Raw genomic sequence first — 15,250 nt, 5'->3', positions numbered from 1 at the left:
TGGCTCAAACTGTCCAAATTCAATGTAAAACACTTATCTCCCATTCCAAAAAGCATAATGAATTCAAGTAGGATACACACAAAGTGATTCAGACCTAGACATAGTGTAGTCAGACTGGTGAAAGAAAAAGACAAACTCTTGAAAGCAGTAAGAGAAAAAACAACTCATAACACAGTTGAAGGGAAATACAATTAAAGGTTTACAGAAACAAAGGAGGCCAGAAGGTAGTAGAATGACATATTTAAAGTCCCCAAAAGAAAAAAGAATAGTTGGTACCAAGAATTCTATATCTAGAAAAAATTACTCATCAAAAGTAAAAGTTAGGGGCTTCCTGGTGGCGCAGTGGTTGAGAGTCTGCCTGCCGATGCAGGGGACACGGGTTCATGCCCCGGTCCGGGAAGATCCCATGTGCCACGGAGTGGCTGGGCCTGTGAGCCATGGCCGCTGAGCCTGTGCATCCGGAGCCTGTGCTCCGCAACGGGAGAGGCCACAGCACTGAGAGGCCCGCGTACCGCAAAAAAAAAAAAAAAAAAAAAAGTAAACATCTACCACTACTAAGAAATGTAGGCCAGGTTTCCAGTGACAAGACCATCCATTTTTGCCTGAGGTGTAATTCCTAGACTGTGTCTCAGGTGCAAGAACAGGTAGCAAAAAATGGAGCAGAAGCCAATATTTTCATACAGCATTAGTGGCAGAACCAATCAAAAAATCTCTAAGATTCCATATGTGGTATGTAAAGCTGTCACAATTCTATCATAAACAATGATTTACAACTGACATCCAAAGAAATATGCCGGAATTTCTGTTGCACACAAATCAATCAACTATATAGCTAATCAGTGAACAACAAATATTAATTAAATGTTCAATGAATCCAGATTGGTGTTTAGACTGTATTTATACACAAAGGCAATTGTGATAGTCCTTTCCCAAGAGTAGCGTAAGTACCTACAATTTTACTTTTCCTAAAATCCAGAGAGACCAGTGAAACACGGGATACTGAAGATAAAACACACAGGTACAAAAGCTGAATATGTCTTGTTAATCATTAGCTACATCTTGCTTTCCACTACTTCCAAAACTAGTACAGTTGCTGTGGACCCCAACATTTTATTACTTCTCTCTCTTCCTTAAATATAGATAGCACTGCTCCAGGCATGCTTATTTATGATGATGTGTCCAGACTTGTGGCATTTCCTAACATTGTGACTCATGACAATCTCAGGACACCTCAAGGAGGAAACATATTGTACAATATATTATAGAGGGCTCCTTACCACATGTTCTTAGCAGGCATTTCTTGGGAATTCTGGAAAAGGTAAGGATAGATGATCTTGAAGTAGATACAAAGAAATCATCAATATGCTATGAAATTGTAGGGCTGCAGGTGACCTTGAGAAGTCAGTTCAAGGCCCTCGAGAATAGTGTTGAGAAATCAAAAGACACTATGATGTAACCTTTGGCTTCCAAGAGTTAAAAATGTGAGAGATGTTGAAAAACCTAATGCAACTTAAAGTAGAAAGACAGGAATATCAAATACAGGAGTAATATGTGGTGATAAATGATGATAATAACTGCTACAATATCAATAAACAACTAATAGTAGCATAGTGTCCATATAATGGTGGGGGCGGGGTGGAAGGACATAAATCCCGCAATAATCTTCCATTTACTATAGAAATTACCTGGAAATGTTCTTATGTGGTGAGGTGACCACTCATTTTGGTTGAACTAATGTTGTCCTAAATTTTACACTGAAAAGTCCCACATTCTGGGAAAACCCTTAGTCTGGGGTAAACCAGGACTTTGGTCACCTTGTTAGTGATACCACTGCAACAAACGATTGTAAATTTCCCACTACTAAGATCATCGTATAACCAGGTTCAATGATCCAATCAAGGGAAAGAACCAAAATTTCATTTACTGTAATTTTTTTTTTTTCCATTTCTCACTTAAATTCTCCACATTGTACCTAAGCCTTTCTGATGAGTTCTCGGTGGAGAGAGAAATTAAGGAGACAGTGCCCTGCGTGATGTTGCCTCCTATACCAGTATTGGGCCAGAGGTTACTTACTTTTGCTGCAGCCCAATGGATTGTTGATATCCAAATGGCTTGCACTGGGAACACAAGTATCACACTTTGAGCCAGTGACAAATCGTTTACAGAAACACTGGCCAGTGACTGAGTGACAGGTTTCATTCAAGGCTCCTGAGAGATGACAACTGCATGGCTGACATCTGAAAAGACAAATAAACCATCAAAGAGAATAACGTTTCGATTAGTAATTCACAGTATAAGTTACATCTATCAATAACACTGTGGAATAAAATAGTCTGTTTTAGCCAGTGTATTGAAAAGGATTCCTGAGCTAAAAAATACAAAATACAACAAAACAGAAAAAACACCTTTATCAAAATGCCACTCACGATAAAATCTCTATGAAGCCATCTCTTTGTACACTGATTAATGCCAAGAAAGTGTTATATTGCTTTTTTCTATGCCATGATACATCTTATGGTTTATTTTCCATACTAGTTGCTCAATTAAGGACACTGTAAACTTTCCATCCTCACAAAAGCAGTTCTCCTGACAGCTAAAAATTAAGATGAGATACCCATAAAATTATCTCTTCAAGTATCTTTTAAGTTGTGAAATACAAAACTGGGTATGATAATTATTGCTCCCCCTAAAAATCTTGTAATCCTATAGTTTTATAAAGAGTAAAAATTATATAGTTTTCTAAAGACTACGTTTTGCTAAGGAAACGGTTTGAGGAAGATACGTTCAAATACTGTTGATGCTTCAATATATGTTATGTGTCACTTTTTATTTTATGCACTAAACTTATTCACCCAAAATAATTAAAGAATAGAGCATTATTCTGATCTATGAAAAGATACTATTGATATAAATATAATGAAAGAACTTCATTTTGACTTAGATTTCCTGGACTCAAAGTTGATTGTAAAAATCACTGTTTTGGCATTTTGCCATGGTAGAAACGAAAACCTGTTTTCTCAGAGTGAATTATTCAAACACTCACTCCATGTCAATGTCACAGATTAGGATAAGCAATTTGGGCACCATGAAGCCTCAGAGAAGCAAAACAGCAGACGTAAGAAGACTACCACCTTTAAACAGAGACCTTCCATAGGGTACATTTAAAACAAAAGTATGGCTTCCCCTATATTTTCTAATAAAGATGCTGGATGGATCGAGTTACTTCATCTCACTGCGACTTTTATGGTGTGATCTCCTGGGTAATCATTCAAGACCCTTTAAAAAGCCGATAAAAGCTAAGGCTACTAAATAAGCTGCAAATTTGTTTTATGGACTAATATCACCTTGGGAATAAATAAAGTACAGTTTGTCCTGAAACCCACTATACTGTAGTTTGCCCTTTTTATGTCATGATAAAAGGACATGTTTCCCTCCAAACAACTATACTGTATCCTTTATGTATAGACACTGCAGCAGAACTCCATCTCAAATAGATATTTTGTTTAGGTGTTTAAGGATTAGATCTGAAGAAAATTATGCATGGAAATTAAAATGGAATTACAGAAGCACCAAAATATTTAATTTGCTCCTAACTTCATTATATGCTATTACTTAGAGTATATTGTTTGTCGGCTTTTAATGTAATGTTGGTAAGCAGAAGCAATAAGAGACAAGCTTCTCTCAATGCATATATATATATCACCGCACCACTCACGAATAAGTGTGTGTCAAGTATTTCAGCTTTTATTACCATTCACTCATGAGACAATCACATTTCTTTTACATACAGTACATTTAGAGTAATAGTTTCCAGTGTATAACATAATTCCTTTCTTTGATGGAGATCTGTTTTCTTCACGTTAACTGTTACATGCTTAACTCTAAGTCAGCTCTGTCAATATACATGGGATATTAAGTTCCAAATCCAAACGGAATAAACCAGTTCTTAGGAAAGCATGCAGTGTTTTGAGTAACTAAATGTGACTCTTCCTGATTTCATAGTCTTTTTATCCCAGCCATTGTTATATGCAACTTCTCTGACTTCTTATAATGGCTTGACGTTAGTAAGAGAGATTTTTACCTGGATGAAGTTCATAGGAGACTTTTCTGAATATTATAGTTTGTTTCTAGCCTAAAGGACGCTGGGGATAATTTTGTAATTAAGCTTTAAGTAAAATGATTCCTGTAAATTTCTCAGCCATTCAAATATAATTTTAAACATTTCTAAGACTGTTTAGCAGATAAGCTACAAGTTTGATGTCATTTTATAAGTTATCCTTCCTCAAGAGCATCTCCTAAATGAAATACATTTCACATTTATTAAAACAAAATTATACATAATGAAGGAAAAGACATTTTAAGCTTAGAAAGAGAAACACCAAACTAAGATGAATTGTGATATTGATTTTGTGAGGATAAATGGTTTTTGTAATATTAATATAAAGAAACCTTTATTACACTGATTCTCCTGGTACAGCTAGGGCTTCTCCCGCAATCTGTTTAAAATCTTCATTTTTCATCCTTATGGGAAAACCTCACTTGCTAAATGGATTTCATAAAGAGTAATCTGTCAAGATTTATATAGATAAACAATTTGTGATGTTTATTGACCAGTTCATTATGATTACCATTACAGTTCTGTTTGGGCCCTTACATAACTTAGTGTTTACTGGATAGAATGGGAAAGAAGGTAATTAGCTTCTGTCTCTTAAATCACAAATCTCATATATTTTCCTTTCCAGAGAGCTTCTTCCAGTTGTGCAAACAGTAAGATAAAGAGTTATCCTACTTATTACTATTGCGGAAACATCACTATGAATAAAGGGAATGAGTTTCAATAGGGCATCTCACTTCATCACGTGAGGGAGAGCTACCACAATAGGAGGCCCACGGATACGGTCCAGGATATAGATGACTTTACTGACGTTTCTCTTTGGACACCTCTCTTCTGTCTGGAGCCTCAACTCATAGGTAACATCAAATTGAGTTAAAGATATTGACCGACATAGATAACATTCACTGAGGGCTAATTATGTCCCAGGACTGGACTAGGCACCGAGCACATAAAGATGAACAAGATAGAATTGTCCCTGTCTTCAAGGAGCCCTCAGTCTAGTGAGAAATGAAAAAATGGAGAGAGAATCAATAAAGATGTGTACAGACTCTTTGGGAACACAGAAAAGGACCAACTGCCTACTCTGGTGGAAAAGGATCAGGGCAGGGAAAGGAGTAGTAAGAAGGAATCCTGGAAGAGGATGTTTGGACTGCATAGTAAAAGATGAATAGGAGGGCTTCCCTGGTGGCGCAGTGGTTGAGAGTCCGCCTGCCGATGCAGGGGACGCGGGTTCGTGTCCCGGTCCGGGAGGATCCCACATGCCGTGGAGCGGCTGGGTCCGTGAGCCATGGCCGCTGAGCCTGCGTGTCCGGAGCCTGTGCTCTGCAGCGGGAGAGGCCACAACAGTGAGAGGCCCGAGTACCGCCAAAAAAAAAAAAAAAAAAAGATGAATAGGAATAAGCCAAGCCAACCAGGGAGGGGAGAAAAGAGACAGATAAGACACAGCAGGAGAGGGTGGGAAATTTTAAGCAATTCAAAAATTTTGGATATAAATTCCAAACAAGAAGGTGGTGACAGATAAAGGTGGACAGGTAAGCAGAGGTAAGATAATGCTAGATTAGGTGCAGTGGTGACAGTGGGAAGGAGCAGGATAGATTTAAGAAATGTTTAGTGTGTGAAATCAGTAGGATGGGGTGAACACATTGAAAAGAGACGTGAAGAAGGAAATAAGGGTGTGGGGTTACTCCCGGTTTTCTAATTTGCTGACGGGTGGATGACGGGGTCATCATTTAACATAAAGAACGAAGAAGGAAGAGACCTCCAATTGCTGAAGGACTTTAGTCAAGGATTATTAATAATCATTAAGAATAGAAGAGAAAGAGGCTTCAAGGCAAATTGGAGAAATTAGACAAAGAGTTTTCTTCCATCAGTCCCTAGCACAAAGACCAGCAACCAGTAAGTGTTCGATAAATATTGTTGAATAAATGAATGAATAAAGCACTAGAAAAGCTTTAGACTTAGGACATCACAGAAAAATCTAAACGTGACACATAGCTTTAATAACAACTTAACTCTTTTGAGTCCTTTCTGATTGGCATAGCTGTCCCCCTGGCTAACCTCTCCCCAAGGAAGGGGCCACTCTTTAAGGGCTGGCCTTCTATTCTGACTCCCTAAGGCCAGAAGAGTTCTTGGTTCAGTCCTTCTGTGCAGGATCCCATGAGTGCCCTCCAGAGGAGTCTGGTTTTCCCCTGGTTAAGATTCTGTTCCATCTCTTCAGTGGACGTGTGGTCTCACTGAGCTTCCCAGTTTCCCTTTCTTCACAGCCAACTAGTAGCACCAGATTCTCTTAGAACCGACGTCCAGAATTATAAGAGAGGGATTTGGGGTTTGGAGATCCTCTGTGTGTGAGCTGAAAGCCGTATCACGTGGCTTAATGGAGAGGAAGTGAGTGGTGCTGTCTCATCAAGGAGGGAGGAGTCTGCAGTGTTCAGCCCACCCGCCCTAGTGAAGCCTTCCTACAAGTAAAGGGACTCATAAGAACTGGACCTGGGCAGTGACTCCCTTGCATCCAGACAACAGTGTCATCCGAGTCCAGGGTGGGGACATTCCTGTCATCTGAAGAAGACCTTGCTAAGCACAGTCCTGTATTTGGCCCTCTGCCACTTTCTCCTTTGTTGGCACTCCACCTAATCACAGGGAATGTAGGCCACGTCCAACATGCTAGTCACAAAGACCAGACATTTAAAAGGAAAAGAAATCCCAGAAGACTCACTATATTAACAATAACACACGTTTATGTCTAGAAGCGCTAGGGTTCCTTTCCCTAACCTCCTCATTACATGAACATGATAACTCTGAGGTCCGAAAGCAGAGTCAAATTCTTCAAGTGCTCTCAGGGAGAAGCAAGTACACTAATTCTGCGACCCCAGAGGTAGAAGTAAGATCGGTCAAGAAAGTCACAGGAATGAAATTTTTGCTTAATATGAAGAATAAGATTAGAGTTGTTTGAAATAAAGATGAGTTGTTGCAGAGACAATAAGCTCTTTTCAGTCCCATGTTTTCAGCAGAAGCTGAACGATCAGTTATCCTTAAAGGTGATTTATGTAGAAAAATGTATAAGGTACAGTTTAACCAAAGTTACTTTTAAGCTCCTTTCCCAATCTATAGAGTTATGATTCTACAGTGCTTGGTGGGATTAAGTAACTTGCTCAGGGGTCACTGACTCTTGGTTACAGACTCAGCAATCTTTATCTAAAAGGACCAGACTACTAAATATTTTAGGCTTTGTGGCCAAATGACCTCTGGGGCAACTCAACTCTGCTGTAGTAGTGTGCAAGCAGCCATAGACAGTATGTGAAGATTGAGTATTACTGCGTTCCAATAAAATTTTATTTCCATAAATAGGTGGCAGGCCAGGTCTGGTCCACAGGCCACAGTTTGCTGAACCCTGGTGTAGTAGGTTGAATTATTACCCCCCAACAATGTCAAAGTTCCAATCTCCAGAACTTGTGCTACCTTACTTGGCAAAGGAACTTTGCAGATTTGAGATAAAGAGATTACCCTGTATTATCTGAGTATCTAATGTAATCACAAGAGTCCTTATAGGAGACAGACAAGAAGGTGAGAGTCAGAGAGAGAAGATGTAAGAACATAAGCAGCGATCAGAGAAGACAGAAAACACTACTGTGCTGGCTTTGAAGGTGAAGAAAGGAGCCATGAGCTAAGGAATGGGGGTGGTGTCTGGAACTGGGGAAAGCAAGGAAGTGGGTCTTCTCCTGCTGTCCAAGATAAACATAGGCCTGCTGACACCTTGACTTTAGCCCAATGAAACTAACTTAGGACTTCTGGCTGCCATAACTATAAGGTAATAAATTCATGTTGTTTTATGCTGCTAAGTTTGTAGTAAATAATTATCATAGCAGGTATAGGACACGAATAGGCCTGGTCTAGTAGAACAGCCATAATTGGAACCTAAACACCTTGATGCCAACACTGTTATTCCTATTATATCACATTGAATAAATGCTACTAGTTTATAAAAACTGAGATTTCTTAGAGAGCCATACAGAATCTGTATTAAAGGAGAATATATCATCTAGTGGTCACGGTAGATTGCAAAAATGACCACAACTCTTCACCTCTCTGTTTACGCAGGTCCTTTGCAACTAACTGTGCAATTCCTTCCATCAAAAAGTAGAGTCTATTTCTCCACCTCTGAATATGTGCTGGCCTGTGACTTGCTTTGGCTAACAGACTAAGGCAAAAGTAACTTTGTGGCAGTTCCAAGCATAGGTCTCAAGTGTCCGAGCACCTTTCTGCTCTCTTTGGGAACTCATCCACTCCCTCATGAGTGAGCCCTGGCTAGGTGGCTAGCTGATGAGAGGCATGTGGCCCTTTAACCCCATCACCCTAGATAAGAACTAGCTGTCTAACAAAGAGTCATAGAGGAGAATGAATCTGTGAGGAACATTCCCCAGCATTCCACTGTGATACCACCAAAGGACAAGAAAGTTATCTGCTTCCCTTTGAAGTCATTGATCTGGTTCTCAGAAAAAGAGACCGATTGAGATCCCTTGGAAATATGCACGTCAAAAGATGGCCAGACCAAATATTTAACTTAGTGGTGAAATGGAGAACTTGCGCAGTAAAACCAAAAGTAATCTGGTCACAGAAGAATTTTACTTTATGTTTTAGAAGTCTGAGCCTTTTGATTCCCTGGCCAGCCTAGATCCCAATTCCCTACTATCTGAGGGAAATCATAGTTCATTGTGTGTCAGCTGGTCAGTAGAAGACACATAGTGATACTTCTAGCTCCTTAAGGCTAAAAAAAGACAATATACCACTAATGAATGGAAAGAAAAGAAGTCATTATGGAAAAAATCTTTAGGGGATTGTGAGGTTTGGATGGTATGTGAGAAAATGGTGGTGCCCCAGATGAACTGGAACCGTCTTGTGGGCTGAGAGAAAGGGGACTCGTAGTTACAGGTCAACTTGTGGACAGTGCTAGGGAGTGCACTGTGTCAAATACGGGTCTCAACTACCCACTGAGACAAACTGAATGTGGCCCATTTTTGTCTCATTGTTTTTGGTTTAGACAAATATGATATATTTTTATTCATTTTTTTTTTTGCTTTATTGATTTTTTCAGTGGGCAGACTTATTGTTGCTTCATTGTTTTCAATACTGATTAAATCATGTTTGCCTTATGTGTCCAAGGTAAATGGAGTGATTTTTGCACTTGGATCAGCTTTTTAAAAACACATGCCCTTCTTTGTGATAGGGAGCTTTTGAAGAATGGACTACTTAGATGAAAACAGGCAAATGATTTTGTTACTGTTGTGTTTGGGGCATTTTTTGTCACTGTTGCTGTAGTTTAGGGTCAGGTCCTATTTTATGTTACTTATTTTGCCCTTGGGAGTATTAAAAAAAAGTATATAAAATAAGCCAAGAGAAAAATATAGCAAACACAGCTGTGCACAATAAAGAGAAGATGGAGTAGGGTAAGGGATATGTGTGAACTTCACGGAGGGGTTAAGTAAAATCCCCTGAATATATAAATGGAGAAAGCAGATGAGAAAGTCAATTTATTTTCAAAATCAATGAAGAGATACAATGATACTTGTATCTTCTCCTTGCTTAAAAATAAAATACTTATATTCTTTGTAAAATTCTGGAAATTAATGAAATAAATTTATACTTATAAGTACCTACAAGGTACAGTCAAATGATTTTAGATGATTTTCTTTCTTTTTTTTAAAATTTTAACATCTGGGCACAAATAGTTATTTTCCTAACTGCATGTCTGTATACATTTAGACTATGAGTGGATTTTTTCCTTCAGAAAACAAAAATTCCTTATACTAGATGGAATCCCATATGTTGTAGCCATCTTTGCACACATTTTCAAAATAGTCAGTGTTAGTATATATACACAAGAACAACCAGAAGTCAACAAATAGATTTCAATATCATTCAGGAAAGGAATGGAAAACATAAAAAGAATAAAATCCATTTTTATCTCTTCTCAGTGATGAGCAAAAGTATACATTCAAGCAATTCTCATTGTCACATTTTGAAACATCTTTCTCTATGACCTTCTGTGCTAGAGGATTTCTTCTCTATCATCGATGTTAAAGTGAAATGCGACAGTAGAATTCATCAGTGGAATAGAAGGGTCAACTCTAGACAAGGGCATTCCAGATGACTGATTTAACAAGGGACAAATCCTGCTGATTTCTTTGGGTCTTTGTGGTTAAGGAAGGCTTTATTTATTTCAGAGAAGCTGCATTACACATGGTGGCTCTTGCTTTCCATAGCTCTTTCCAGCAGCAGCGTATGCTAATATCAAGAGCCAACCCTGCCCAATCTGAGAGCATCCTGAGTTGCACGTGGGTGGTGCAGACTTGAATAGTTATTTTAAGATTTATATCCCTTTCACTAAGATGATGACGGCATGAGACTTTTATTTTTTTAATTTTTGGCAGAGGTGAGGAAAGTAATGCAAATGAGAATTTTTTCTGTGTTGGTTATATTAAGAATGGGATGCATGAGAGGCATGCAAATTTAAAACTCAGAGAGACAACTAGCCATAGGCCTAGAGCCTATGATGGGGATCTGAAGATGTGATAATATATTTGAAAGTCATTTACAGGCATGTAGAGATTGAACTCATAGACGTTGATATGTAAGTTGAAGGGCCAGATTAAAGAGGACTAATCATCAAAAGAAACAGAAAACAAATCAGAGAAGCAGAATCTTGGGAATCAAAGGAAAAGATGATTTTAAGAAAAGTGCAAACAATAAAATAATTAGCACACTGGAAAACCATTAGTCATAAAAAGCAATCATAAATTAATTTTACTTTCATCTTTCACTGATCCTTTAAATATATCATATGGGGCTAATTCCCCTGTCTGCCACCTGGATATAAAGTGAGTCAACTGTATGGCATTTCTGGTCTTTCTTAGGTAACAGAAAGTCCTACAGCTATTTTCAGTTGCAAAGCATGGGTTCAACAAGAAGAACCAAACTGGAGGCATCAGATTTCCTGGTTTTAAAATACATTACAAAGCTATTGTAATCAAAACGGTATGGTACTGGCATTAAAAACAGACACACAGACGAATGGAACAGAATAGAGAGCCCAGAAACAAATCCATGCATATCAGTCAACTGATCTTCAAAAAGGGTATCAGGAACACACAATGAGGAAAGGATGGTCTCTTCAATAAATGGTGCTGGCAAAACTAAATATTCACATGCAGAAGAATGAAATTGGACCCTAAATCATCATATACAAAAATCAACTCAAAATGGATTAAAAACTTGAAGTTAATATCAGAGTCTAAAACTACTAGAAGAAAACATAGGGAAAAAGCTTCTTGACATTGGTCTGGGCAATGATTTTGTGGTTATGACACCAAAGCTCAGGCAAAAAAGCAAAAAGAGATGAACTAAAAAGCTTTTGCACAGCAAACAAAGTAACCAACAGAGTGAAAAAAGACAACCTACAGAATGGGAGAAAATATTTGCAAACCATCTATCTGATAAGGGGTTAATATCCAAAATATATAAGAAACTCATACAACTCAATAGCAAAAAAAAAACCCTAATTTAAAAAAATGAGCAAAGGATATTTATAGACATTTCTCCAAAGAAGACATGCAAATGGCCAACAGGTACATTAAAAGGTGCTCAACATCATTAATCATCAGGGAAATGCAAATCAAACCACAATGAGATATCACCTCACACCTGGTACAATGGCTATTATCAAAAAGCTAGGTGTTGGTGAGGATGTGGAGAAAAGGGAAGCCCTGTACACTACTGGTGGGAATGTAAGTTGGTACAGTCACTATGGAAAACAGTATGAAAGTTCCTTAAGAAACTAAAAATAGGACTATCATATGATTCCAGCAATCCCACTTCTGGGTATATATCCAAAGGAAATAAAATCAGGATCGTGAAGAGATATCTGCACCCCTATGTTCACTACAGCATTATTCACAATAGCCAAGATAGGGAAACAACATAAATGCCCGTAAATGGATAAATGGATAAAGAAAATATGGCGTGTGTGTGTACTTCCTTACTTGACTCAATATAATTATCAGTCACCTAATATGTAAAGATATACAATTGTATTTATATGACACTTGTCATAAGTCTTTTTGCTTTGAACTCACACTTATTCTGGATTTTTTATGCTATAGAAGCTGCCAGCTTTTCAAACTTTGGCTCTATCTCCTAGACTACAGCCCGCACTCATCCCTTTTATTTTACTGAGTTCTGCCTAATTTTAACCTTGGCACCTTCTAATAATGTATTTGTTGTTGTGGTGGTGGTGGTGGTGGTGGTGATGATGAGGATGTATTTTATACCTACATTTCTGGCTCTTCCTATTTATTCCTCATCAATTCAGGTTAACATTTCAAGCCAGCTTTTAACCCAGGGAGTCTGATTCCCACATTAGCCAGTCCAACTGCAGGGTGATAGGTGATAGAACACTACTCGTAAGCAATTCTTGGTCCTGGATTAGATTGGGGTGGGTAGATAAATGAGGGAGAAGCAGAATGGGGTGAAGATCAGCCTGAGTTTACAAACACTGAAGGGTAGGGGAAGCCATGTAATGAAGGGAATCAGGTTTCACTTAAAGCAAGTTAAGTGAAAAAGCCAAGACAATTAGACATCTTTTGGTCATTAAGTAGGGGTTTTGGTGACAACACTGGCAAGAATAACAAGGGAGCTCAGTAGAGGGGAAATGGGTAAGTGACTGCTGGCACAAAATGTCATAGATAGGCATGAGTATTCCAAGGACTGCTGAGTGGGGAAGATATTTTTCTCTTGGTAATTAAGTGTTGTCAGAAAGACTATGGAAGAGATAGGAAATCTAAAGACAGAGGCTGCCAGTAGTGAAACAAACCAACCCCGGAGTTCCAACTGGGAAATTTGTGAGATGGTCTTTCAACAAAAAGTATGTAGAGGGGGTGGTAGGTGCAATAACTGGCCCTGATTTTACTATCAAGATCCTGGTAATACTTTTTATTTAACATCTACTGTACCATGTGTTTTCTATACTCATTCAGAGTAATTTCATATTTGTACAGAAGAGTGGTAATGCTCTCAGACTAACCAAGATGATATTCCAATGGTAACAGAAGTGGAGCAGCATGGATTTGAAATATAAGATATGTAATAAGAACATAAAGTTGTTTTAATAAATATTTTAAATATTATATTAAAGTTTTTTAATCAAATTGAATTTTAGTAGAAAGCCAAATGAACTAGCTTGAGTTCTTTTTCAATAATTTACCCCGTCACACTGTCCACACTCTAATCAAGCTGTTAATGAAGAGTGTAACAGCCAAAAGGCAGGCAGCAGGGTGACGATGAGTTGAAAAAATCATCTCAAACCCTTGAGCACTTAGCCTTTATATTTATAAACACTCACAGACACATATTGAGAGACAGATTTGGTTGGTGTGTGCAGACACAACACTAGTTTCTTGGGGATAGGAACGTCAAAGAATTCATGGATACAGTCCCAATCCTAGACAGATTGATTACTTGACCAGACCAAGAAAACATACATGGAATTGGCATTCCAGCACACCTTCAAAAGTACAGCAATGGACACACCTGCATGAAAGCAAATGCCCACAGATACACAGGAAGTAAGAAGTAGAACATTAAAGACAGTGTAACTTTGAAAAGTGGTTAATTTACTTTCAGAAGGTACTTTACACACTGGGGAAAAAAAAAATCTTATCACTGAATTCAAAGATATGTTTCTCATTTGCCAGTCTTTAAACCTAAATTAGAAAGGCAAAAGGAACATAAATGAATGCAGTAATAAATTCAGGGTCCATGTAGAACAAAGTATATACACACATATGATACCTATCTTAGCCTGTGTATGTGCTTGTGTATGTACTTTTATGGATATTTCTTTACCTGTCTTTCTCCACAACCAAATTTTGAGTTCTTTACAGAAAAAGGATTTTATCTTATTAAATATTCCCAGGCCCTAATACTGGACACATTTATCAACGTACAGCAACCCATACATTGGAACTCTAGGAGATATGCAAAGATTACTATTATGTTTAATAAATACAGACATCAGTGCATAAAAGAATATATCCACAGACTAAGGGGGACAGAAAATATCCCTTTTTACAGAAGATACTGCCAAAAAATCAGTTAGTAAAAAAAAAAAAAAAGTAATTACAAATATAATTTAGTAAAAACATTTAATTATTAATTCTTATAAACACTTACCTTCCAGCTAGAGGATCAAATCCAAAGTAAAGGTCTTTACAATGGTCACAACTTTGCCCGGCAATGGAATCATCTTGGCAAACACACTGACCAGTCCAGCTATTACAGATGTGATTAACTGCACCAGTCTTGTGGCATGAACATGGCAGGCAGCCAGTGGCATTGCCTGGAGAAATATAAAAACCTGGAAATGAAGCAATGAAAAGTTTTTATTATACTTTCTACCCAGTCTTTTCTTTAAAAAATAACATTTTGATTACATTGAAAAACAGAACGCTCTAACACAGCACTATCTAAGTCCCTGTACAAACGTGGCTGTAGCCGTTCTTTATCAGTATGTCAATTATGGCCAAAGAAAAGCTGAGTAAATAATTGACGTTGTAACTGGGTGTCTTCCTGGCACCTACGATTCAGTGTATGTAAAACCTATTTCATAATCTTTCCACTAAAGACTGGTCCCTCCTCTAATCATCTCTGTTTCAGCAAATAGCACCACCATCTATTGCTTCAGTTGCTTCAGCTGGAACTCTGAGACATCTTTGGTAGGATAGCCTGATAAAATACAGGATGCCCAGTTAAATTTGAATTTCTGATAACCAATGATTATTTTAGTAAAATTATGTCCCATGTGATATTTGCTCGTATTAAAAAATTATCATTTGAAATTCAAATTTAATTGAGCATCCTATATTTTGCTAAAACTGGCAACTCTTGAGTCCTTCACTTCCCTGTGCCCCTACATATAGCAAATTACCAAGTCCTATGAATACTGCCTTCTAAGAATTTTAAATCTTCTGCTCTCCATCCCCACTGCCACCTCCCTGGTTAAAGTCACTACCAAGTTTTCTATAGTTAACACTATGTACCAGAGGCTATGATAAAAGCTTTATATTCACTGTCTCATTTAGTTCTCAC

The 15,250-nt window shown here is 37.9% G+C and overlaps 1 protein-coding gene across 1 annotated transcript in view; it reads right to left on the bottom strand.

Annotated features, from left to right (window-relative positions):
• The window catches only part of USH2A (usherin), a 770,355-nt gene that overhangs the window by 586,963 nt on the left and 168,142 nt on the right, over positions 1 to 15,250 (bottom strand). The window contains exons 13-14 of the mRNA XM_067729757.1: positions 14,336 to 14,519; positions 2,074 to 2,237 (exon numbers count right to left, since the gene is read on the bottom strand). Of these exons, the coding sequence (XP_067585858.1) occupies positions 2,074 to 2,237; positions 14,336 to 14,519 (348 nt within the window). The remainder of the gene's footprint in view (positions 1 to 2,073; positions 2,238 to 14,335; positions 14,520 to 15,250) is intronic.

The sequence above is a fragment of the Pseudorca crassidens genome, chromosome 2 (assembly GCF_039906515.1).
Source record: "Pseudorca crassidens isolate mPseCra1 chromosome 2, mPseCra1.hap1, whole genome shotgun sequence".
Taxonomy (NCBI): Eukaryota; Metazoa; Chordata; class Mammalia; order Artiodactyla; family Delphinidae; genus Pseudorca; species Pseudorca crassidens.
Note: the sequence above shows the minus strand (reverse complement) of the source record. Positions and strands in the feature narration are given on the sequence as shown.